This window comes from Danio rerio, chromosome 20 (assembly GCF_049306965.1).
Source record: "Danio rerio strain Tuebingen ecotype United States chromosome 20, GRCz12tu, whole genome shotgun sequence".
Taxonomy (NCBI): domain Eukaryota; kingdom Metazoa; phylum Chordata; class Actinopteri; order Cypriniformes; family Danionidae; genus Danio; species Danio rerio.
The window spans coordinates 52640321-52668174 of record NC_133195.1 but is presented as its reverse complement, the minus strand read 5'-3'; the positions used below and the strand labels follow the sequence as shown (position 1 = coordinate 52668174).

At 35.8% G+C, this 27854-nt stretch overlaps 2 protein-coding genes across 16 annotated transcripts in view; one reads left to right on the top strand and one right to left on the bottom strand.

The window, feature by feature from the left end:
• LOC141379466 (uncharacterized) overlaps positions 1-11355 on the bottom strand; it is a 275167-nt gene extending 263812 nt beyond the window's left edge. The window contains exons 1-2 of one of the 2 annotated variants that reach the window (XM_073933766.1): positions 9865-11037; positions 7197-9783 (exon numbers count right to left, since the gene is read on the bottom strand). In XM_073933766.1, the coding sequence (XP_073789867.1) occupies positions 7415-9783; positions 9865-10312 (2817 nt within the window). In that variant the 5' untranslated portion in view covers positions 10313-11037 and the 3' untranslated portion in view covers positions 7197-7414. Of the gene's footprint in view, positions 1-7196 lie in introns of those variants that run through there. The other variant, XM_073933765.1, reaches the window with a different exon arrangement.
• Positions 1-27370, top strand: part of col12a1b (collagen, type XII, alpha 1b) — a 230408-nt gene extending 203038 nt beyond the window's left edge. For 7 of the 14 annotated variants that reach the window (XM_073933734.1, XM_073933733.1, XM_021468712.3 and 4 more), the window contains 9 exons: positions 931-984; positions 4075-4128; positions 4256-4327; positions 5464-5499; positions 5586-5652; positions 12278-12460; positions 16065-16142; positions 19551-19721; positions 26481-27370. In XM_073933734.1, coding sequence (XP_073789835.1) covers positions 931-984; positions 4075-4128; positions 4256-4327; positions 5464-5499; positions 5586-5652; positions 12278-12460; positions 16065-16142; positions 19551-19721; positions 26481-26602 — 837 coding nt within the window. In that variant the 3' untranslated portion in view covers positions 26603-27370. Of the gene's footprint in view, positions 1-930; positions 985-4074; positions 4129-4255; positions 4328-5463; positions 5500-5585; positions 5653-12277; positions 12461-16064; positions 16143-19550; positions 19722-23137 lie in introns of all 14 variants that reach the window. The other 7 variants (XM_073933737.1, XM_073933736.1, XM_073933735.1 and 4 more) reach the window with 1 other exon arrangement.
• Positions 27371-27854: the final 484 nt, after the last annotated feature.

Here is a 27854-nt window from a genome sequence, read left to right as displayed (position 1 = left end):
CTCATACACTATGAACAATTTAGCCTACCCAATTCACCTGTACCGCAAGTCTTTGGACTGTGGGTAGAACCAGAGCACCCGGAGTAAACCTACGCGAAGGCAGGGAGAACATGCAAACTCCACACAGAAACACCAACTGAGCCGAGGTTCGAACCAGCGACCTTCTTGCTGTAAGGCGACAGCACTACCTACTGCGCCACTGCCTCGCCTCATGGACTTCATGTATATTGATTTTTCTCATTTGTCAAACATGAAAGACTCCATTATTAAAACAGAAGAACGCTTCATCTATAAAACGTTTGGAAGATTTTCAGGGCGATTATCATCATAAGACAAATCAGATCATTCACAGTGCAAACACAGACGTGAACGCTAATGTGAGGCAACAACTAGTTCCTGAGAACAAAAAAACATTGGCAGCATTCAGCGGATCCTGTTTAAAAGCAGACGAGACGTTTATTTGACTTAATTAACCAATTAAAAGTGAACGAAGGCAGGGGTTGTTGTGACTGCGCCCCGTGGTGATTTTGTAAGTCCTCCAGGATGAACTGTGTGATACTGGATCCGTCTTAATGAAGAGGCGGGCAGGTGAAGGAGCTGCTATAACAACATGCATTTAATGACTTGCAGAGAATGCAGCCGGGGTTTATAACGGCCAGTAAAACGGATCTGGAATATATTAAGTGCCCTGTAAATCTAATGCCAAGACATCAAAGGAGGCGCAGCATTGACAATGAGAAAGAAAAGCCAGCTAGAACGAAACGCAGGGATGTGTTGTGTGTTGAGGGGGAATCGCTTGTGTAAAGTAGAATATCGTTTGTTTGGTCGGAGGTAAGCGACCTGTGCTAATGTGAAACCGGTGTGAGGTTTTGGCAAGTGGATTGTTGCTTTAAGCTTATGTTTTTTTTTTTCTTTCATTCTTTCTCTTAGGGTCCACCAGGACCTACTGGTGCCATCGGGCCTGTCGGACCAGCTGGAATACGGGTGAGTGAACACGTTACTGGGAATCTCTGGAAAATGGCACTGAATGATTTGTTGTCATATATCACCCCATTTCCTGGTGTTGGGTTGCAGCTGGAAGGGCATTCGCTGTGCAAAACGTATGCTGGATAAGTTGGCGGTTCATTCCGCTGTGGTGATCCCTGATTAATAAAGGGACTAATCTGAAAAGAAAACGAATGAATGAATGAATGTCACCCCAAAAAGAAAAGAACTATGCTATGACTCTAACTACATTGATAATGTTTTTGGTATAAGCTAGACATACAGTTGAAGTCAGAATTATGAGCTCCCCTTTACAGTTTTTTTTCTTTTTTAAATATTTCCCAAATTATGTTTAACAGAGCAAGGAAATTTCCACAGTATGTCCGATAATATTTTTTCTGCTGGAGAAAGTCTTATTTGTTTTATTTTGGCTAGAATAAGAGCAGTTTTTAATTTTTTAATGCTATTTTAAGGTCAAAATTATTAGCCCCTTTAAGCTTTATTTTTTTCGATAGTCTACAGAACAAACTATTATGTTTAGAAATGTGTTGAACAAATTTTCTCTCCATTAAACAGAAATTGAGGAAGAAAATAAACAGGGGGGGGGGGGGTAATAATTCAGGGGGACTAATAATTCAGACTTTACCTTTATGTAAACAAAGTCCATATGTAATATATTCAAGTCACACTTGGCAAATTATAATTTTGAGACCAGGCATGATATACTCAATGTCTAATTGGACATTCTAGGTTGACTCATTTGTATTTACTGAATAATGAAGCAGCACCTAAATGTAATTACTGCCAGGCTGCTCTTACCATCAAACGTATTTCGTTGGAATGTGGAGTTTGAATACCATTAGACAACATTTTTAGTACTTTGATGGACATTTTTAAAAAAGGTACAACCAGGAAGATTCTTAAATTATTTATCAAAAAATAACTGAAAAATCATATTTAACTTTGATTATTTTGTGTGTGAATTTTATTTATTTATATCCTATATATTTGTCTAAGTAATTTTATTGTAATACGAATTTGTTTTTATCATGTAATATATTATATATAAATGTCCATTTTGACATGAAATAAGTTGCTTATGTGGCAACAAAAACAATAAATAATAAATTAATAATAATAAATATATTAAATTCAGCTACCTTTATTTATACAGTTAAAGTCAGAATTATTCGCCCCCTGAGAATTTTATTTATTTTTTAAAAATATTTCCTAAATTTTTACAGTGGCACTTTTGTTTATTATGGTACTATATATTGTCTGTATTCATTGTGAAATGGATAAAAATATTTCTTTTCAAAGATGGTGTATTGATATATGCTGAGCATTGAGCACAAACAATATCGCCGTCAAAGCTGGACATTAAAGGTGCAGTAGGTGATCTTCCACAATGCCAACAGCTTAGCATAAATCTCTGAATCACAGTCCCTCCCCTGCCGTCTAGAGCCACGCCTCCTGAAACACGAGCACAACAAATGAACCCTCTCTCATGTGTTAAAAGCGACTATAGTGCTTGTCCGGCGGCGTGCAAGCCAAACTGATATGCTAGATCAGAGCGAATATTTAGAGTTGCATGGTAAACAATATAGGCAGAGACTAGGCGGAATAGCGCTATTACTTGTGTTTTGTTGTTAAACTAATTAAAATCTACATTACGATGCTGTAAAAGGTCCCATATGAAACTGAAAATAGTCTTATCAATCTTTCATGGGAAGATTTTAGTCGCTGAACAACACTTCTGTGAATATATAACTCATTTGTAACAACAACATCTAACGTTACATCAGCTTTGCGTGAAGCTAAAACAGTTTTAAACTGAACATTACCTGTCTAAGAGAAATCCTTCAGACATGGTGTCATCCTTTCTCCAGCGTGCAAAGGTAACTCCAACATTGGTTCAGGTTTTTAAAAAGTTTTGATTTAGCAATTCAATTCAATTCAGCTTTATTTGTATAGCGCTTTTACAATGTAGATTGTGTCAAAGCAGCTTCACATAAATGGTCATAGTAACTGGAACAGTGTGGTTCAGTAACTGGAACAGTGTGGTTCAGTAACTGGAACAGTGTGGTTCAGGTTTTAGTGTTTAAGTTCAGTTCAGTTCAGTTTAGCTCAGTTCAGTGTGATTTAATCATTACTGAGAGTTCAAACACTGAAGAGCCAATTCATCGATGCGTAGCTCTACCAATCCTGAACCATGCGAGGCAGTGGCGACAGCGGAGAGGGAAAAAAAACTTCACCTGATGGGAGTGAAGAAAAAAAACCTTGAGAGAACCAGACTCAGTTGGGCACGACCATTTTAATTTCTCCGCTGGCCAAAAGTCTTGTGCAGAACTTCATTCGCCGTGGTTTATGCTGGAAGATGGCCTCAATGAAGACTCGTCTGTCCCTGGAGCGTCGCTGGAATCAGACACATGTTCTCCATGTAGCAGTTGTTTAACGATCTCTCCCACTCTCGTGAACACGCAAGCACAAACGGCGGTCGGCGGAGATGCGTACAAACGGCTGCGCAGTTGTTCAAATCTGCATTTGCTGACCTACTTATCTGAATTATGAGAGATGTCGGCCTGTCTCTATTTAATTGGATGAACATTTTTTAGTTTTATGCCTTACCCAAAATATAAAAATACATATAAATACATTTAGATCATTTACTATAATCAGTACTATTAGACTGTGAAGAGACTTTTAACCAGCACAACAACAAATGTTTCTGAAGACAATCACCTACTGCACCTTTAATATTGTTGTTATTATTGGGAATTCTGGTTCTTGCTACTTTTAAATGTGCTTTATGTGTAATATTGAGTTGTAATTGTGAGTTATGAGTTACTCCTAAACGTATCTTTAATAAAAATATCACCGTCTGTAACAATCAAACAAAAAAAAGTGTAAAAACTCAACAGCCTCTCAATAACCCTTGAAACATTGAGACAATCATTTTCATCAAGCGGTGAAACCCAACACAGATGTTTCTTTTTTCTGAGACTCATTACCTTGATTTCTGTGGGTGAGAACGTGCACGTCTAATCTGTGTAATCAGTCGAGTTTAATCAATGTATATCCTCAACGCAGGGACCCCCAGGGAAGGAGGGGCCGGTGGGACCCATGGGCCCTCAAGGAGCAATGGTATGTTCTTGATGAGGAGGTGGAGGAGGAGGGAGTGTTGTTAAGTTTGTTTTCTTTTGCTCAGATGTGAGACTGCATCGCACACATCTGTTTTGCTGAAGACCAGCGCTGTTTTGCTTTTGTTCAGGGACCCCCAGGAGCCCCTGGAATGCCCGGACCTGCTGGAAAGCCTGGAAAGAATGGAGATACAGGTGTTCCGGTATGAACCTTTCTGTTTTTCATAGACACACAAACAGCATTGACACTAATACATTCAATTAGTCGAAATGCACATGAAGGGAGGAAACAAACAAACAAACATCTCTTTAAAGGCATAATTCACTCAAAAATGAATATTTACTCACCTTCAGGTGATATTTTGAAGAAAGTTAAAAGGGAAATACTATGGAAGTCAATGGTTACCGGTTTCTAACATTTTTCTAAATATTTTCTTTCATCTCTTAAACACAAAAGAAGATATGTCTAAAAAAGGATGAAAACCTGTAACCATTGACTTCCATAGTATTTGTCTAATAATCATTTTCTAATAATCTTCTTTTGTGTTTAAGAGATGAAAAAAGATATTTTGAAAAATGTTGGCAGCCTGTAACCATTGACTTCTAAAGTAATAAAGACAAATACTATGGAAGTCAATGGTTACAGGTTTCCAACATTTTTCTAAATATCTTCTTTTGTGTATAAGAGATGAAAAAATATATTTTGAAAAATGTTGGCAACCTGTAACCATTGACTTCTATAGTAAGAAAGACAAATACTATGGAAGTCAATGGTTACAGGTTTTCAACACTTTTTGAAAAATCTTCTTTTGTGTTCAAGAGACGAAAGAAGAAATTTCGAAAAATCTTAGAAACTGGTAACCATTGACTTCCATAGTAGGAAAGGCAAATACTGTAGAAGTCAATGGTTAAAGGTTTTCAAAGTTTTTGAAAAATCTACTTTTGTGTTCAAGAGACAAAAGAAGATATTTTGAAAAATGTTGGAAACCGATAACCATTGACTATAATAGTAAGAAAGACAAATACTATAGAAGTCAATGGTTACAGGTTTTCATTCTTTTTATATATATCTTCTTTTGTGTTCAAGAGATGAAAGAAGATATTTTGAAAAATGTTAAAAACTGGTAACCATTGACTTCATAATTGGAAAACTTTACAGTGCCTATATAAGAGTAAAACTTTTATAATGACTATTTATAAATACAAATTTCGTAAGAAGATCCCCACCGTCTGTAATGAAAGGTTTACTCTGAAACGCTCCAGTGTGCTTTTGTGCATAAATGAAGAGTGATTTCAGTTTATTTTTGGATTGGTCACAGTGTGATTTTCATTCCTGCAGGGACTTACCGGGGTTAAAGGAGACAAAGGAGAGAGAGTGAGTGATGATTTTAATATCTGCTTTCATCGTTTGGTGAGAGTTTGAGTGGAGGAGACAATAACATCTCATATTCCTTTTCCTAGGGAGACATCGCATCTCAGAGCATGATGCGCTCTATTGCCAGACAAGTCTGCGAACAGCTCGTGAACGGTAATGCATTGCTTCCCGTACACTCTCCTGAAGGACAACCACTAACTAGACCATTCGCTTCATGACAAGTGCATACTTATTTAAAGGGGTAGTTCACTCAAAAATGAAAATTTACTCACTGTTAATACCTTAAGTCAGGGGTGTCCAAACTCGGTCCTGGAGGGACCATGTCTTGCATAGTTTAGCTCCAACTACCTCCAACACGCAGACAAGAGCTTGATTAGCTGATTCAGGTGTGTTTAATTAGGGTTGGAACTAAATTATGCAGGACACCGGCCCTCTAGGACCGAGTTTGAACACCCCTGCCTTAGTTGCAAACCTATTTTAAGTTTCTTTCTTGTGTTGATCACTAAAGAAGATATTGTGAAGAATGCCGGTAACCTTTGACTAACATTGTAGAAAAAAACAAATAGTATGGAAGTCAAGGTTTTCAGCTTTCTTCATATTATCTTCCTTTGTGTTCAACTGAAGAAAGAAATCAAGGTTTGGAAGAAGTAAAGAGTGTACATATATAAATATATATACATACATATATATACATATATACACACACACACACATATATATATGTATATATATATATATATATATATATATATATATATATATATATATATATATATACATATATATATACATATATATATATATATATATATATATATATATATATATATATATATATATATACATATATATATGTGTGTGTGTGTGTATATATGTATATATATGTATGTATATATATTTATATATGTATATATATATATATATATATATATATATATATATATATGTATGTGTATATTTATGCATATATATGTATATGTATATATATATATATATATATATATGTGTATATATATATATATATATATATATATATATATATATATATATATATATATATATATATATATGTGTGTGTGTGTGTGTATATATGTATATATATGTGTGTGTATATATGTATGTATATATATATATGTACCATTATATATATATATATATTATATATATATATATATGTGCATATATATATGTATGTGTGTGTATATTTATGCATATATATGTATATGTATATATATATATATATATGTGTATATATATATATATATATATATATATATATATATATATATATATATATATATATATATATATATATATATATATATATATATATGTGTGTGTGTGTGTGTGTATATATGTATATATATGTGTGTGTATATATGTATGTATATATATATGTATGTATATATATATATATATTTTTTTTTATGCAAAAATAAGTACATCTACAAGTACAATTAATATATTTTAATAATAAAAATACTAATAAAAAAAAATGACCCCAATCATTACATTTATAAAAATAATAATTTTCAAATGGGGTGTAGTCAGTTATGCTGAGCACTGTATATTATCATTCTAAAGTCATTTATTCTCTTCATGGCTGCAATTGTTTGATCAGAAATACACTCAAATTGTGTCTGGTGGGAGGGTGGCTCAGTGGTTAGCACTGCCACCTCACAGCAAGACATTTACATTTACATTTACATTTAGTCATTTAGCAGACGCTTTTATCCAAAGCGACTTACAAATGAGGACAAGGAAGCAATTTACACCACTAAGAGCAACAATGAATAAGTACTAAAGGCAAGTTTCAGGTCTGTAAAGTCTAAGAAGGGAAGTGTTAGTAATTTTTTTTTTTTTTTTTTTTTTTTTTTTGTACAGTTAGTGTGATATTCAAATAGGCAATTGCAGATTAGGAAGTGAAGTGGAGACTAAATAGTTGAGTTTTTAGTCGTTTCTTGAAAATAGCGAGTGACTCTGCTGTTCTGATGCAGTTAGGGAGTTCATTCCACCAACTAGGCAGATTGAGCGTGAGCGTTCGCGAAAGTGATTTTTTTCCTCTTTGGGATGGAACCACGAGGCGACGTTCATTCACAGAACGCAAGTTTCTGGAGGGCACATAGATCTGCAGAAGTGAGTGCAGATAAGAAGGTGCTAGGCCAGAAGTCACTTTGTAGGCAAACATCAGAGTTTTGAATTTGATGCGAGCAGCAACTGGCAGCCAGTGCAAACGGACTAGCAGCGGAGTGACATGTGCTCGTTTAGGTTCATTGAAGACAACTCGTGCTGCTGCATTCTGGAGCAGTTGAAGAGGCTTGATAGAGTTAGCTGGAAGCCCAGCTAGTAGAGAGTTGCAGTAATCCAGTTTGGAGAGAACAAGAGCTTGAACAAGGAGTTGAGCTGCATGTTCAGATAAGAAGGGTCGGATCTTTCTGATGTTATAGAGTGCAAATCTGCACGATCGAGCAGTTCTAGAAATGTGGTCAGAGAAGTTTAGTTGGTCATCAATCGTTACTCCAAGGCTTTTCACCATTTTGGATGCAGTAATGGTTGCCCCATCCATCTGGATTGAAAAGTTATGGTGTAGAGTCGGGTTGGCAGAAACTACAAGCATTTCCGTTTTTGCGAGGTTCAGCTGAAGATGATGATCTTTCATCCAGTGTGAAATATCCAACAGGCAGGCTGAGATACGAGCTGGAACCGAGGGATCATCAGGATGAAAAGAGAGGTATAGCTGGGTATCATCAGCATAGCAGTGGTAGGAGAATCCATGTCTCTGGATGACTGGTCCTAGAGATGATGTGTAGATGGAGAAGAGAAGTGGCCCAAGAACAGAGCCTTGAGGTACCCCAGTGTTTAGATGCTGTAGGTTGGACACCTCTCCCCTCCAAGACACCCTGAATGACCTGTCAGAGAGGTAAGATCTGAACCATTGTATAACAGTGCCCGCAACGCCCAGTGACTCAAGCGTAGATAGCAGGATCTGGTGGTTGACAGTGTCAAAAGCAGCTGACAAGTCCAGCAAAATGAGGACTGATGATTTAGAGTCTGCTTTAGCCAGTCTGAGATCCTCCACGACCGAGAGCAGGGCAGTCTCAGTTGAGTGGCCTTTCTTAAAGCCGGATTGCTTGTTGTCCATGAGATTGTTTTGAGTAAGAAAGTCCAGGACTTGATTGAACACTACTTTCTCCAGAATCTTGGCCATGAATGGAAGCAGGGATACTGGTCTGTAGTTTTCAAGTAGCGTATGGTCCAGGTTGGGTTTCTTTAGCAGTGGGGTTACCCTAGCCTGCTTAAATGTAGTGGGGAATAAACCAGAGTCAAGAGATGTGTTAATTATGTGAGTCAGTGTTGGTATGACTGCAGGAGAGATGGCTTGCAAGAGATGAGAGGGAATGGGATCGAGTGGACAGGTGGTTGCATGGCTAGATAGCACAAGTTTGGACACCTCAGACTCAGAGAGCTGAGAAAAAGAGGTGAGTGTGTGTGGTGTTGGTGTTGTATCTTGCGTGTTTGTTGTAGGTGCAGCAAATTGAGCACTGATTTTTGCAGTTTTGGTGCAGAAGAATGTAGCAAAGTCATCAGTAGTAAGTGTGGAGGATGCGGGTGGAGGAGGAGGATAGAGGAGGGAGGAAAATGTTTTAAAAAGTAGGCGAGGATTAGTGGCATTGTTGATTTTCAGACGGTAATACGTCTGCTTTGCAGAAGTAACCTCAGCTGAGAAAGAGGACAGAAGAGTTTGGTATGTTAAGAGATGTGCAGGATTTTTAGTTTTCCGCCAAATTCTCTCCGCAGCCCGAAGTTTTGAGCGATGCTCACGGAGAGCATCCGAGAGCCAGGGTGCAGGAGGACTGGCACGGGCTGGCCTGGATGCAAGAGGACATAATCGGTCTAGACATGATGCTAGTGTGGAGCAGAGTGTATTAGTGGCACTGTTCGAATCAAGTGCAGTGAGTTTGCGAGATGGAGGAAGAGAGTCTGAAACAATGGTGGATAGTCTATTGGGTGAGAGAGATCGTAGGTTTCTGCGAAAGGTAACCAGTGTAGGAGTGTGTGGCGGCTCAGGAGTAATGTGGATGTTGAGAGACAGAAGGAAATGATCAGATATTTGTAGTGGAGTTACTATTGTTTGATCAGTGAAGCAGTGTCGTGTGTAAATAAGGTCTAGCTGATTACCTGATTTGTGGGTAGCAGAAGTAGGTGCTCTTTTTAGGTCAAAAGAGGCAAGCAAAGTCTGAAAGTCTGCAGCTTGCGGTTTGTCAACGTAAATGTTGAAGTCACCTAGCACCAATAAGGGAGTGGCAAAATTAGAAAAAGATGAGAGAAGAACATCCAGTTCATCTAGGAAGTGACCTAATTTACCTGGTGGGCGGTAGATGACAACCACATTTATGTAGAAGGGGTGGATAATGGTGACTGCATGGAATTCAAAGGAGCTGATTGTTGACAGGGACGGTATCAGAGTAAATTTCCATTCTTTGGAAATTAGTAGTCCAGTCCCACCCCCTCTCCCTGTCTGACGAGGAGTGTGGGAAAAAGAGAAATTAGCAGAAAGAGTAGCATGTGTAGCAGTGTCCTCCGGCCTCAACCAGGTCTCAGTTAGAGCCATGAGATTATAGTCAGAATATGTAGCTATGGAGGTAATAAAATCAGCCTTGTTAACAGCTGATTGACAATTCCAGAGGCCCACGGAGAGAGAGAGTTGTGAAATAGTAGATACATGTATTGAACGAAGGTTGTGAGGATTACGCCTGCAGCGCACCTCCCGTGTTTTGCGAGTGTTAGTAACAACAGGAATTAGAAAACACATAATAAAAGTGCACTGACAACAAAAAATAAGTGTAAAGTAAAACAATACAGTAAAGTACTCAAGTGCTTTGTCGGTGTCTTTGCTCGGTGGAGTCGCGCAGGTAGAGTCGATGGTCTTTACCCTCGTCGGTCTTCACACGAGGCGGTCTTCACACGAGGCTGCCGCGACCGCTGCCGCGGTGAACTAGTTGTTTATATAACCCCAAAGCACTAGCTGATTGAATTCAGCTGGACACGCCTCGAGAGTCAAAACAAGGGCCGAAACTGAGGCGGACGACGCGAAACCGCGTTTGCGTTCGCTACACAAGCTCTTATAGTAACCAAGGAAACAGTGGCTAAACAACTTCTAGTATTATACACAACTGAAAGCAAGTTTAAATGTCCTACAACTTTACACAAACAGCTGGAAACAAGTCCTCAAACCATACACAACAACTGAAACAAATCTTAAATGTACTTACAGGCTGCTGGTCTAGATGCTGATAAAGTGCTTCTCCTGCCGACTAATGCTAGCGTGCTCGCTATATAGTGGTTACCTGGCGTTTGGACACGCCTCCCGAGTCAAAACAAGGGCCGAAACTGAGGCGGACGACGCGAAACCGCGTTTGCGTTCGCTACACAAGCTCTTATAGTAACCAAGGAAACAGTGGCTAAACAACTTCTAGTATTATACACAACTGAAAGCAAGTTTAAATGTCCTACAACTTTACACAAACAGCTGGAAACAAGTCCTCAAACCAAAGGTTGCTGGTTCGAGTCCCGGCCAGTTGGCATTTCTGTGTGGAGTTTGCATGTTCTCCCCGTGTTAGTGTGGGTTTCCTCCGGGTGCTCCGGTTTCCCCCACAGTCCAAACACATGTGGTATAGGTGAATTGATGAATTAAATTGGCCGTAGTGTATGTGTGCGTGTGACTGAGAGTGTATGGGTGTTTTTCAGAACTCGGTTGCGGCTGGAAGGGCATTCGCTGCATAAAACATATGCTGGAATAGTTGGCGGTTCATTCTGCTGTGGCTACCCCTGATAAATAAAAGGGCCCAAAATAACTAAGCCAAAATGAAAATTAATAGTTGGTGGTTCATTCCGCTGTGGTGACCTCTGAAGTGGTTTCTATAGATAATGTGTTGTATGAAATTCTATTGATTCCTGCATTTTCAGCATCAACTCCAGTCTGCAGTGTCACCTGGTTCATAGGAAATAAACAGTTTTATTAAAAATATTAAATATTTAGTCATTTAGCAGACGCTTTTATCCAAAGCGACTTACAAATGAGGACAAGGAAGCAATTTACACAACTAAGAGCAACAATGAATAAGTGCTATAGGCAAGTTACAGGTCTGTAAAGTCTAAAATACTTTTATAGATTAAATATAGATATATTAAATATAGATAATAAAATATATATTTTTTGCACCCGTTTTTAAAAAAAAAAAAAAATTTGCTATTTTTTTATTTTTATTTTGATGAATAGAAAGTCCAGAAGAACAATTTTTTTTTTGTATAAATTTGTTTTTTAAATATTTGTTTGTATAAATATTAATAATTAAATCTACTTTCAATAGATTTAATGCATCCTTTAAAAATTCATGCATTCATTTATTTTCTTTTTGGTTTATTTCCATTATTAAACTGGGGTCGCCACGCAACTTATATGTTTTACGCAGTGGATGCCCTTCCAGCTGCAACCAATCACTGGAAAACATCCATACACACTCAATCACACACATACATTACGGACAATTTTAGCTTACCCAATTCACCTGTACCACATGCAAACTCCACACGGAAATGCCAACTGATCCAGCCGAGGCTTAAACCAGCAACCTTCTTGCTGTGAGGCGATCATGCTACCCACAGCACCAATGCGTTGCCCTCCTTTAAAAAGTATTAAAATGACATAAGAACTGAGTCATGATGTGCAGATGATCCCAAGAGATGTTATTACAATCTGATATTTTGCATTTCACAGGGCAAATGGGCCGATTCAATGATATGTTCAACCAGATCCCCAGCAACTATCACAGCAACAGCCCAGGACCCTCCGGCCCACCTGGACCTCCAGGACCCCAGGGACCACGCGGAGAGCCCGGTCGGTTAGGCAGAAATGGCCTTCCAGGAAGTCCAGGGTTGCCTGGTCGTCAAGGAGAGCGAGGTACCTAAATGTTTCTATGGCTGTTTCTTAATACCAAGTACGCAAAGTTCGGACAAGTCGGGTGCTTCTTCAAATGGAACGACTTTATAACGTCACTTACCTCTCCATGGATTCATCAGTTTCACTGTACGTTAACAATGAAATTATTTAATTATTGAAAGCATTGCCTTAATAATAAAGTTAATATTATATTAACGTTATGAATGAATATTTTTGATTTAAGAAAATATAAACGTAAATAGCCATAAATGTGAATTGAAATGTGTTATTATATAAGGCCTCGTGTCTTTGATTATCAGATTTAATAAACTGCAATAGACATTATACAAGTATAAAGAGCAAGACGTGAATAATAGGAAATAAAGATAACGTTAAGCAGTTTGGCAAACAAAGACAAACCTCGTACAACACGGTGACAATTAAAGACAATTATAAAAGTTAACAGAATAACACTGACAAAATAAAATACCTGAGAACAAATAATAGGTTTAAACGACCAAAAACTGTCCGATAGATATACAAAAGATTAATTAAATATCATGTTTTAACTACAATGGAGAGATGAGATTCAGGGGTACATCTGTGATGGGCTAGCCGAAGTTAAGCTGCTGTCGGCGGGGAGGTGATGACGAAGCTCTTGCTGACAGACTAAGGGGTCAGAGTTCACATAAGCAGAGGCAAATCGCCGAAGACGTGCTATCTTTATAAACAAACTGCCGAGTTTAAAACAACTACATTCTCGCCTGAAAAACTCTTTAAACTTTATTTTGCGACACAGTAAAAGAGTTTATTTAAAACCGTTTTCTCCTGCGCCATTAGCTTTCACTGGTTACGCTGCAATGCATTCTAGGATACCTGTGCTTCGCAAGTTTGCACCTGTCTATGCATCCTTGACAAAAGGGGCAGAGCAAGTACACATCCAGGAATTTTGTCTGTTCTTGGCAAGATGTGAAATCTGGCTGTTTCTCAATTCCAAGAACGCAGAGAACAGACTTGCGCTCTTGTGGAGACCGGTCTTGCCAGATCTCCTCAGGACACTGCAAGGACAGAGAACACGTCCTGTGAGAAATGAGAAGCTGCGTTCTTCCTGATGGTCACATGACCTTCACGCGTTTTAAATGGAAAATTATTTAAACATTACAGCATTCATACGATTTATTGTTTTTCCTCTTTTCAATATATATACTTTGCATAAAAACATTATAAATATACGTTGCACAACATAAATAAAACAGATTTTAATACAAATTTCAGCAAACAAACACCCTTAATGTGTTTATTCCTTCATTAAGATGTCCATGGTGATGTTTATATTCACTGTTTCATTTAGGGAACTCCTGATGTAAATAAGTTATTTCTCTGAACTTTAATAATAAATCTATATTAAATGCTGTGCTTCCCACCTCCAGTCACAATGACTTATGGGACTTCTAGAGCGAGATCAGTGCTCAAGTCTGCAGCATCCTCGATATCAAGAACACATCCGGGAAGTTTCACGCATCCTCTGTTCTTGCGGTCTTGAGTATTGGAACTGAACTTTGGCAGTTGATGATGACGTTACACGAGGACGCAAGATAGTTGAAAAACCTATATTGAAAACAGCCTTTGAATTGGAATAGTACTTCGGCGATGGTTGATGACCTTTCACGAAGACACAAGAACGAAAGTAAAGATAAGAACGCAAATTGAGAAACAGCCTTTATTATTCCATCAAAAATCTTGAAGGTTGAGAGCAAAACTAAATATATTTTTGTTTAAAAAAAACTACGTACAATTGCAATTGAAAAGTTTTGTTAATTAAAGAAAACACTGCAATTAATAATCAAATGATCCGTGAAATTTGCTCTCAGTTCTGTTGTCACTTTTTGTGGATCTAATTCTTTTATTTATTTGAAACATATTTAGCTTTGCTCTCAAGCTAAATATTTTAATTGAATAATAAAGAAAAAAACAGACTCCATACATATACAGCTATGTGATAATGTGTTAAATTCACTTGCGCTCATAACTTCCCCATACCTCATCAGTACCATCACTTCTGTGATTGGTGTTTACTTTTTGGGGGCGTATCAACCTGTCTCTCACTTCCACCAATGGCACACTAAAAGTTCTATCCTACATTTGTGCTTGTTGCATAAATCATTATAAGTGGATGTACATCCAATTGAGTTTTACTTTCCATGGGACAAGGGACAGTTCACCTAAAAAGGAAAATTTGGTAATTATTTTCTTGCCATGTACTTGAGTTTATTTCTTCTGTTAAACACAAAATAAGATATTTTGAAAAAAGTTGCAAACCTGTAACCATTGACTTCCATAGTAGGAAAAACAAATACTATGGAAGTCAATGGTTACAGATTATTTTATGTTCAACAGAAGAAAGAAACGCAAAGGTTTGGAAACACTTAAGACCGAGTTGAACTATCTATCTAACTGTGCGAACTATCCCTTTAATAGAAATAATATAATATAATATAATATAATATAATATAATATAATATAATATAATATAATATAATATAATATAATATGTAATATAATGAATATAATATATTATAACATGATAAATATAAAATAATAAATATGATATAATATAATGAATATAATATAATATAATAAATATAAATATATAATATAATACAATAATATAATATAATATAATATAATATAATATATTATCAAATATAATATAATGAATATAATATAATATAATATAATTAATATAATATATTATAACATGATAAATATAACATAATATGATATAATATAATATAATGAATATAATATAATACAATAAATATGAATATATAATATAATACAATAATATAATATAATATAATATAATATGTAATATAATGAATATAATATATTATAACATGATAAATATAAAATAATAAATATGAATATATAATATAATACAATAATATAATATAATATAATATAATATAATAAAATATAATATAATAAAATAAATATGAATATATAATATAATATAATAAAATAAATATGAATATATAATATAATACAATAATATAATATAATGAATATAATATAATATAATATAATATAATATAATATAATATAATGTAATATAATATAATATAATATAATATAATATAATATAATATAATATAATATAATATAATATAATATAGTATAATATAATATAATACAATAAATATGAATATATAATATAATATAATAAATATGAATATATAATATAATACAATAATATAATATAATGAATATAATATAATATAATATAATATAATATAATATAATATAATACAATAAATATGAATATATAATATAATACAATAATATAATATAATATAATATAATAAATATGAATATATAATATAATATAATAAATATGAATATATAATATAATGAACATAATATAATATAATGAATATAATGAATATAATATAATATAATATAATATAATATAATATAATATAATATAATATAATATAATATAATATAATATAATATAATATAATTATATAACATCTCATTAAACAGTGTGTGGTGGATGCTGATATGAAGGCATATGTGTGTGTTTTTGGACTAATGCATCAGTGTCTGTGTGCGTTTACTTTAGGAACACCAGGAGAGAAAGGAGAGAGAGGATCTCCAGGCGTGGGAGAGCGAGGACAGAGAGGACCTTCTGGACCACCTGGTATGTGTCCTGCTTTACTTAGATGAGGAATACAGTCATGAAATACCTGCATATTTGAAGGAAAAACTCTGATTTACTGCCTTGTTTTCTTCCTTTTTCTTAGAAAGCTATTATGTTATATTTTATTCCGTGTCCTCCACTTACATTTCTAGGCACAGATCAGCTGAATGTCTTGTGTGTTTTAAGTTATGTAACGTTTAAAAGCAACTCTCCCAGACTTTCCCCTCAGAAACTAAATGTCACATTTAAAAGGGACCCATTATGCGAAGAACACTTTTAGAAGGGGTTTAAACACAGTTGTGTTGCAACAGTGTGTGACTATAGCCAGCCTATAATGGTAAATAGCTAATTTTAAAATCACACTTGATTAAACGGTCTGCAGAAACACTGATTGACATTCTCCATTTGTACGCGTCATCAGAGGGGGAAGCCACGCCCATAAGTGCAGAGAGAAGCAGCCATCTACCATAACAGTAAATGCATAGATGTTTGTAGCTCCGCCCCTCTGCCGAAAAGAGCACAATCTCATTTGAATTTAAAGCGACAGTCAGCAAAACAGCACAAAGGGTCAGTTTCAAAGAGCTCTAAAATATTATTTTTATGGTAAAATGTGCTATAACTTCACATGCAAACTCTAGGGATGTCAGAGAATTAATTAAAATCTTGTAAATAGGGGCTTAATATGTACCCTTTAAAGGTTCATATTTTTCTAGATGTGTTTATAGTGTTTTATTATAATTAAAATTACTGTATGCATTGTAATGAATCACAGTTATAATGCTGTATAATACTTTTTATTGCATATTAATGCATTTATTATGTCTACCTTTTAAATCATTGTTTGATTTTTATGACTAATCATGTGTTTTTAGCAAACACGGCCTGTTGGCCAATATGTGAACTCCAGCGAGTTGTCTGAAATCTGATTCGGTGCTCTGTTTTATTTACAACCATATTCTTAAAGTAAAAATAAGTTGTAAATATCTTTGCAGCGATATCCTTAAAACAAAACATCCAGACAAAACATTGGTTCACCTCACATAGAGGAAAAAAATGTTTCGATAAATACCATATTTTCTGCACCATAAGAATTATAAGAGAAAGTCTCAATTACGGGGTCTGTTTCTGTACTTAACCCATACATAAGGCGCACCGTATTATATGATGCATGCTAAAACATGCAGTCTATAAAAAAAAAAAAAAAAGGGTAACAGAAGCAAAACTTTGAGTTTAGTTGAACTTTATTCTACTATTTAACAATAAACTCACATTATTAATAGTTTTTAACTAATCTTCTCCCACAAATCCATCAAAGTCCTCATCGTCTGTGTCTGAATTGAACAGCTGAGCAATTTCGCCATCAAACAAGCCGGGCTCCCTCGCGTAATTGTCAGTCAGTCTTGTTGCCTTTTTAAAGGGGACATGTTGTGCAAAAATAATTTTTATAAGGGGTTTAAACACAATTTTGTGCCAACAGTCTGTGAATATAAGGCGCTTCTAATCGTAAAAATTGATTACATTTATTTTTCTTCCTCACACTTGGCGACGCAGTGGCGCAGTAGGTAGTGCTGTCGCTTCACAGAAAGAAGGTCGCTGGTTCGATCCTCGGCTCAGTTGGCGTTTCTGTGTGGAGTTTGCATGTTCTCCCTGCATTCGCGTGGGTTTCCTCCGGGTGCTCCGGTTTCCCCCACAGTCCAAAGACATGCGGTTAAATTGTCCGTAGTGTATGAGTGTGTGTGTTTCCCAGAGATTGGTTGCAGCCGGAAGGGCATCTGCTGCGTAAAAATATGCTGGATAAGTTGGCGGTTCATTCCTCTGTGGTGACCCCGCATTAATAAAGGGATTAAGCCGACAATAAAATGAATGAAGGAATAATGACACTTGATAAAAACAGTCTGCAGAAACACTTTGATTGACATTCTCCCTTTGAACGTGTCATCAGAGGGAGAAAACCCCGCCCACTAGTGACGAGCTCTCCCTCATTTACATAGGACGTTAGTCTTGTTTTTGAATCTGCCACTATGCTGACACACAGGCATTCATAGTCCCGCCTACTTTGCAAAAGAGCACAATCTTATTTCATTTCAAAGCGACAGTCACCAAAATGCCACAATTAGAATCAAAGCCTAAACTGAGCTGTTTAAAAACATTATTTGTGTGGTATTTTGAGCTGAAACCACACACACACACACACACACACACACACACACACACACACACACACACACACACACACACACACACACACACACACACACACACACACACACACACACACACACACACACACACACACACACTAGGGACATCAGAGACTTTACATCTTGCGAAAATGGGCATCCCTATTAAATCAATATACAGATTTTCGGAGACATCAGTATTTTATAATAATTAACAAACAATTAATACAAACATATTCTTATATATATAGCCCCTTTATAAAACACATGAAAGACGGATTCTAATTTTGATTTAGGTTATAGTTATTTTTGAAAAGAGACATGTGCATTAAATACCCTTAAGCAGGTCGCACACCAGAAACGCCGCTCGGCGCTGCGACACGGCGCGCACATTACAGTTTAAAGTATCACACACCAGACGCGCACATTCGAATGATATTTAACATGAAACTAATCAGATGGCGCTCTGTGGTGCGGCTAAAAAATGAACTGCGTCCTGAGCCATGGACGGGCGCCGCCGACAGCCCGTCGACTTGCGGCGCCGGTGTGTGTATCCTGATAAAAACCTATGTTTAGAATTCTAAAATGCATGTTGCTGCGTGGCGCTGCGCGGCGCGCCTTCGAGCGGCGCTTCTGGTGTGCGACCTGCTTTAGACTGTACATAAGTCATAAATCATGTTTAATGTGCTGAGACTGCACTGAATGTGTCTGAAATCTCTCAGGAATGTGTTTAAAAAAATCTGTAGTGTAGCGCAATGTCCACGTGAGGCAGTATTATGAACGTGATGGAATTATGACAATAACAGACCCATTAGAAATAGTAAAACAATATGTTATGATGAGCTCTTAAAGTTGCATCATTTATTACTCAGGAACTGAGCCACAATGAGCGCCTCCGCCATCATTTAACAGTAAATAAAACAGTTGTCATGCCAACTTTAACTATAAACATTAGCTTGCAATGCTTGTCCCGCCTCTAAGCTCTTCTGATTGGTCCACTGCTTTTGCACCTGACAGTGATAGGCTGCGCTGTTTGTGAAAGGTGAAGATCTTTCAACTTCACATGGTGTCAAAAAAGAAACAAGCGTCACACGTTTGTCAAGCATGTGTTTACACTGAAAAACGATTCAACAGTAGCGCATTAGACAGGAAAAGGGCGTTCTGTGTGAACAGCACCCTTAGATCTAAGCAGTTGTATCTAAGGCAGTGTTTATCCTGATTTCTTTAGGCCCTCCGGGTGAGTCCAGAACAGGCCCTACAGGTTCATCCGGCCCTCCAGGCATCCGCGGTCCTCCTGGTCGCAACGGTGTTGCCGGTGTACGTGGACCACCCGGTCCACCTGGATACTGTGACTCCTCCATGTGTGTCAGTATGCAATATAACGGACAGGGTTACAGAGGTGCGTCTCTTTCATTCTAGCTCTGCCTGCTGCATGACAGTAGAAAACAACATTAATGGCATGCATAGTGTAACATAGTGCACGCACTGAGCTGTAGATGATGTAGCTAGATTCATGCAGATTAGCAAGGGTGACTCTTACCTGTCAGGATCATGGCACATTTCAGCCCAAAATCCACGGAAATCAAGTATGTAATGAAAAGGGATAGTTCAACTGACAAATCTGTCATCATTACTTACTCTTCACTTGTCAGAAACCTGGTTGAGTTTCTCTTTTTTTTTTTCTCTGCTGAACACAAAATAAGATATGTAGAAACAAATTTAGAGACCTGTCACCATTGACTTCCATAGTATTAGTTTTGTCTATTATGCAAGTCAATGGTTACAGGTTTCTTAAACTCTTCAAAACATCTTCTTTTGTGTTCAGTAGAAAAAACAGAAACTCATAAAGGTTTGGAGAGTAAATAATGCATACTTTTTCATTTGTTGGTGTCTTTGTGACCTTCAAGACATATTGACATCGCAAAAAAGTAATATCGTTATTAAAAATATACGCTTGAATTTTCACTCTGTCTAAAAATGCTGATTTTCTGTTCATGAAATTAGCATAATTATGAATTTTAAAAACCGCTGTGCTGTTCTATATTTTTTTTGAAACATTTTAGCTGAATTTTATTAAAACTAAAGGAAAGTACAGCATTTGAGATATTTTTTCAGATTAAATATTTAAGTCTTTACCGTCACTTGATCAATGTAATGCATCCAGATTTTTGAATGCTAATGTAATGCAATAAATAGTTTGCATTTCTGTAATGCAGAAAATAAATATTCCTAAAATTCAAGGTTTTTAACATTTGAACTAGGTAATACTTAATCTTTCTAAATCTAAAGTTAGAGTTAGGGCTATTGTCAGCATACCTCATGTTTCACATTTTTGTAATTCAACCTGGGAATTCATTTATAGATCTTTCAATCTGGGTTGTGTCTCCCAAAACCATTGTTAGCGAATTAAGGTTGCAAGTTTTGTTGTTACAAACATAGTTGGTGTTTCCCAAATCTGTCGTTTCAGCGAACATTCCCAAACTGCGTCGCAAACTTGTACGTTTTTAACTACACCTCTAGAGCTGTAGTTAGAAGCGTAGTTCCTGGCTGTGTTTTATTCCCAGTTATCCCCCTCATGCCATATATTAGAATGTTCCAAAATTTGAACTTGGAATGATTAAAAAAATCATTAATCATCTCTCTTCAGTGTAATTTGCTTTCAATCATGTATTTTTACAGCTCAGATTGAGCGATCTTTATATTGACAATACTTCATAGAGCATTTTGAAAACATTCATGCCAACTAAGCCATGGCTCATGATGAAAGCTTTAGGTGACCTATGGAAGCCTCCAATACTCGGTGAAAAAAAATAATAAATAGGTTGCGTTAATGGTTTTAATTTACAGTAGCCTTGGCTATTTATATATATATATATATATATATATATATATATATATATATATATATATATATATATATATATATATATATATATATATTTTTTTTTAGATTAGCTTAGATTTAACTTTATTGTCATTACACATGTACAAGTACAATGCAACGAAATGCAGTTTAGGTCTTACCAGCAGTGCAATAGCAGCAAGTGCAGGATACAGGAATAAGTTATAAAGTGCAGTTATAGAAAACTATGGTGATATTTACAGATGGATGTACTATGAACATTATATACAGGTTGGATAAGCTATGAACAGATTTACAATATATGAATATATGTGCAGGTTTCTATTAATAATCAGTAGTGTGCAGATAGATAAACATGATAACAAGTGTATATGTTACAATATATGAATATATGTACAGGGATAGATAAACATGATTACAAGTGTATATGTAACAATATATGAATATATGTACAGGTTGCTATTAATAATCAGTAGTATGCAGATAAATAAGCATGATTACAAGTGTATATGTATAGTGGGTGTGTACATAATTACAAATGCCCATATGCAGTGGGTATGCACAGTTCAATAAGTAAACAGTTCAATGTGGTGCAGTGAATGTGCAAATTTTAAACGTGCAAATGTTAAACAGTGCAGTTATTGCGAGGAGTTTAAGTTAGAGGAGAGTGGGGGGTGTATTGGGGGGGGGGGGGGGGCAAAAGAGTCAGTGGGGGGCAAAAGAGTCAGTGGGGGGCAGAGTTCAGGAGGGAGACAGCTCTGGGGAAAAAGCTGTTCCTCAGTCTGCTGGTTTTTGTCCGGGGGAGCCTGAAGCGCCTGCCGGAGGGCAGGAGAGAAAACTGTCTGTGAGCAGGGTGAGAGGTGTCCTTCAGAATACTGCGTGCTCGGCGCAAACAGTATACAGGGTTCAACGCTAAGGATTTTTTATACAGGCCATTGGTTGAGATTTTTACTTGCCCTGCCAAAATTTTCACTGGCCCCACCAAAAAAAAAAAAACGAAAAAGTTAATAACTATTTCTTAGCCACATATTTTAAATAATGGCAAAGTTATGCCTGTGAATCTAGAATTTAAACATTTTAAATATGTTAATAAATGAATAATGAACAAAATCCAAGATTTTATGCAAATGAAAGAGCAGTATGAAAAATGTGCTGGTATTTTAATGCAATTCTAAATCATTTTTATAAAAATGGCTTGCCAAACTGACAACTGTTTTTTTTTTTTTTTTTTTCAGTTTCTTAATTTTGTTCCCATGTAATTGTCTGCTTCTAAGACTTTAGAAACAGACGTTTTCTTTTAGCCTCATTGTTTAATTTTGCCGCCATGTTGCCATCTGTACTGGTTGTTACCAGGTAATAAAAAAAAAAAAAAAAAAAAAAAAAAACGTGCTCAACGTGCCAATAGGGGCCAGTAACAATCCTGTCTACTGTCCCGAGTGTCTTTCACGCTGGCCCTGGGCCACCGGGCAGTCCTTATTGTTGAGCCCTGGTGTATATATATATATATCTATGTAGTATTGGGCCTATAAAAGTGCAGTGGTATGAATGTTAAAGTTGACATAAAAAAAAACAAAAAAACAATAGACTACTTACATTATATATACTGTATATTTGAAGTAATTCAAAACTTTTCAGCAAAGCTGTCCTAAAACCAAACATGAGCTTCTTTATCTTCGTTATTATTTGGTTGTTATTTAGTTTCGTTTAGTCATTTTAATCTAGATTAATTCCAAGATTACAGTTAGATTAATCTAGATTTAAAAATGTATCTATGCCCACCTATACTTTAAACCCTTAAATTTCTCACTCTTAATTGGATTCCCTCATGATTTTGGGAGGAAATGTGCCATGGATCTTCACCCTCTTTTAGTATCACAGCATCAGAAGCTGATTGTGTTCAGTTTGTGATTTGTGTGGCGAATAATCCTAACCCCCTCTCTGACCTGTTCCAGGTTCATAAACTTTCTAAACCACTTGTTGCTGCTTACACTTTGAAATCCTGAGAAAAAAAAAAAAAAATCATGTTATTGGGCTCTGTGCTGATAACCAACCACGGAGATGATTAAAGCGAACACTATTGAACCAAAACAAACACAAGAGATTACGATCTGCGGATGGGTACTAACAACAACTCACAGCCACGGGCATCAGCGACGGCAGCCAAAACAAAAAAATGCTGGAGACGCATGACCAAACAACACACACACCAGCAACCACAACAAAATACTAACCAGGTGGATCTGCAGCCAAAGCCAACTGTCATTTAGCATGTTAACTCTCCAAGACTTGTTGTTTATCTGTACATAAACTAATCATGCCTAGTTAAACCAATCCCCCTAGTCCACTAAAAAGCAATAGATTTAACCCTGGTAGTGAGCTTGATTCAACTGCTTGCCTCTGGATTTGACTGCGTGCCTTAAGTGATCTCACAGACGTGTGCTCAGCGCCAGCTTCTTTTCATTCACCGGACCCTGGAGGTTTCTCTTTTTCTCTTTTAGTATGTGCGCAAGTTTCATTTTCTGTTTCGGTGAGATCATTCCTCTATAAGTTGGCTGTAAATAAGGGTTTTTAGATGAATATCTGATCCTGATTTTAGTTCTCATGTTGATGTTTGGGTTTAGAAAGCCAACTTGATGATAATGTTAATGAGCATTTAGTGGTTGTATATATGTATAATACATGTACACATACATACAGTGGTGTCCAAAATGGCTTGTTTACATCAAGAGCAAGAATTAATCGCAAGTCTCGGTTTATTTTTAGGCCACTGGCAGATTATTTAGACTAATTTTAACTTATTATTTCTGAAAACAAGAAGATGTTTGGAAAATGCTCCTCGATTTATTGAATTTATAGATTTACACTGTAAAAATATGATCAATTAGTCCTGACAGCCTATGTTATAGGTCGTTGTAACTTATTAAACTTAGTTAATCATGTTCTAACTTAATTTTACAAGTTATTCAAGCTGTTTTAAGTCAGTTTTACATAATATAAGTTCAATGGACTCATGAGGTTTATTTGATTCAGCTTAAAAAATTAAAGCAACCAGGATTTTTTTTCAGTGTAGGATTCAAAACAAGGCCCTTTTTTTGGACTAAAAGTGATTGTGTTTCATTTCAGGTCATTCAATTACAGTTAATTCTAATTTACTTGGCCTTAAATACTGTAAATCAATTGACCCGTCTGTATAAATCAATCAAATTCAATATTTTTTTTGTTTTTAAAACTTATTTTGCTGTATAATTTTGTAAACACTAGAAAATTATACATTTATCAAGATGTTTGCACATGCAATAATAATTTAGCATGAAATTATATGATATGAATTCACAGAAGCAGAGTAATTGTGCAGATCTTTTGCATAAAACTTAAAACTTTGCATAAAAGTTTTCATTTGTCCAATAATCGCATATAATAAACCAGTGTTTCTCAACTGATGGGTCATGACCCAAAAGTGGGTCACGGGAACATTTTCTGAGGGTCGTGGAGTGTGTGGTCAAAAAAAACAACAAAAAGTTAAATTTTTTACTAATTTTGACTTTTATTTTGAAATGCGTGCACGACAACTATATTGTTTGACATTTGTTGCTATAATTAAATGAAATTTCACATTTGTCGAAGCGCAAGTACGACCCTGAATATGTCAAGTATGGATTTACATATATTGATGGCAAAAAAGACTTAAGGCCTCAGTGTGTCATATCATATGTAGTGAGGTGCTCTCACAAAAGAGCAAAAAAACCTTCAAAATTAAAACGACATTTAGAAACCAGACGACATGTTTTATTAACAGTTCAGTTTAGTTCATGGTAACTGAACATTTCCTTACTCTAACCACTGTTTACAGTGTTTGTCGTTTTTACTTTGTAATATTTCTATAATTTGATACATTTTGTTAAATGACAGCAATAAAATATTGTTTATTTTTAAGTCTTGGTGATTGTCTTATGATTTATCTGTCACTATTTGTATATGCTAACAAATAAATACAAATTAATGATAATTCCTAAAATTGTATTACAGTTCCTAAAACTTCGGGTCGCGGCTTGATGCCCATTTAAAAATGTGGGTCCCATGGCCAAACCAGTTGAGAACCACTGTAATAAACAATGAAGTGTGTATATTGTTTATGCATTGAGATTTATAGGGATTTAAAGATGTGTTGAGTCAATTCAATTACACAAAGTAATAAGAAAAGTCATTTAAATACAGTTTTAGTGATGCAGTTAGTAATTTATTATGTAAAAACTTTAAAACATAAATACAAATCATGCAAACAACATCACAAGTCATAGACCATAACGAGGAGGTGAGGAGGTTACACTTTATAATAACTACACACTATCAACCATTTATTAAGCATCAGCATTTAGGGAATTCATTATCTGTTAAGCCTTATGCTTAATAAATGAATCAGTGTTACTGATATGCCAGCCTGATCTTACGAGAAAACGTAAGTATTTTACGTTTTGCCAGTTTAGTGGCTAATTCGTACGAATTCGTACGAGTTCAGTCGTATGAAATGGTACGATTTTAAAAAGGAGGCGTGGCACCTGACCCCACCCCTAACCCCAACCGTCATTGGGGGATAAGCAAATCCTACTGAATTGTACGAATTAGATCGTACGAATTCATACGAATTAGCCACTAAATGAAAAAGTTACAAATTGCCGTGAGATTGTGTTGGATATGCCTTTAAATAATGGCAACAATAACTAAACTCTATAAAATTCTGGATTACTTCAACCGAACATTTGTATATTTTAATAGACATTTTTTTAAATTTTGTGGAAACGTTTTATCAGAATTTTATAATTTTTTATAATTTTATTTATAATTCTTTACTGCCACTTTTAATTAATTGAATGCATCCTTGAATATTAAATGTATTTTTCTCTTACTAAACCCAGATTTTTGAATGGTGTTGTAATGCAAAAACATGAGCAATATCACACGAGTAGCAGTGCCATATGGCTGTATATCAGCACTGGTGGGAGGCGTGCGTTGGCACGAGGCTGCAGCGTCCCACCAGTGCTTACAGGATATTTCTATTGCCTGAGAACCATCCAATGACCTTGGTGTAAGTGATATGAGCCAAATTAAATAAGTCTCATCAATCCGTCATGCTGATATCAATCAGAAGATTTTTTTAATTGTCATTTTGGACACCACTGTGTGTGAAGTACACATATACGAAACACCTTTCCCCCAGTTTTGCACTCACCATAGCCACACTGACAAAGATTTGACTTGATGAGTGACTCAATTGGCCACTGCCGTATCTCCAAGCAGAAGAGTTTCCACCTGATGCCGAGCGCGTAGTCCCAATCCCAGATGAAGACTTTGAGATTTCAGCAAACCAGCGGCGCAGGAGATCACCTCCAGAGACCGGACCTAAAAGGAAAGCATGGTAAACAAACAAACCAAAACAGAAAAAGGCGGGGAAATTTGTCGTCTCAAGCTGTTGGCTTTTCGACGGTCTGTACAGATAATTAAATTCCTTCAAAACCTGTGTGGATTCATGCGTAAATCTCATAATATGGCTTCTTTCTGTTCCATGTGTACTCCATTGCTTGTAAAAACCGCATCGAATATGTGTGCGATCTGAAATGATTGACGTGTCCCACATCGCAGCGAGCAGTTTGATAATTTATTAACATTTGAAGGCTTTCCAATCAAAAAAAGGTCATCGCCTCTTCTAGCCATTTGCATATTCATCCATCATCATTTATGTACAAATACACATTAGTTATTCATTTCTGTCTTCATTCACCTGAGAGATTGTCTTTGTTTTTTGTGTGTGTGTTAACATCTGCAGTAAAACATGCCCTCCATCATCATCATCATCATCATCATCATCTTATAAATCAGATATTGATCATGTTTGATTGAACCTCACAGCTGATTTTTGTCTTACCAAAGGTGGAATTGCATGTCTGTGCTGTATATTTAGTATGATTTCTTATTTGTAGTTTTCGTTTTGTTTTTAATCCAGAATATAGTTGTTGTAATTGTTGTTTTTATCAGTATCGAATGCAGTTGTTTGGCATTTGCTGGCAAGACTATTGATATAGTTGTTGCTGCTTGATGTTTGTAACTGCACATTGTGAATTCCACAGCCTTATTTTCTTATTTATTTCTGAAACAGAGGAGGCATTTTTCAATAAAACTACTGAAAATACCATCTGGGTCATTTTTTTGTGTGTGTCAGATTTACATTTTATTGCTTGTGCCATTTCATTTTTATTTATTTTTTTTACCAACACTCAAAACAAAAACAAAAAAAAACTATTTAAAATGAGCTGAAACAACACAATTCTTGAGATTTTTTGGGGGGAAACTTGATTGTTTTATGTTCAATGCACCTAATAGTTAATTTTTATAACATTTAAAAAAACTTGCTTAAAATGAGCTGAAATTACGCAATTCTTGAGATTTGTTTAGAGAAAACCTAGTTGTTTTATGTTCAATCCACTTAACTCTTGTTTTTTTTTTTTTACCATCATTCAAAAAACCTCATTTAAAATGAGCTAAAACAACACAATCGTTGGGCTGAATTTACAAACATTTACTGTAATTGTTCAACTTCATTTCCACTACCTACTTTTTCACCTTTCAACCCATTTCAATTGTTTGCAACCACTTGCCTTTAAAAATAATTATTAG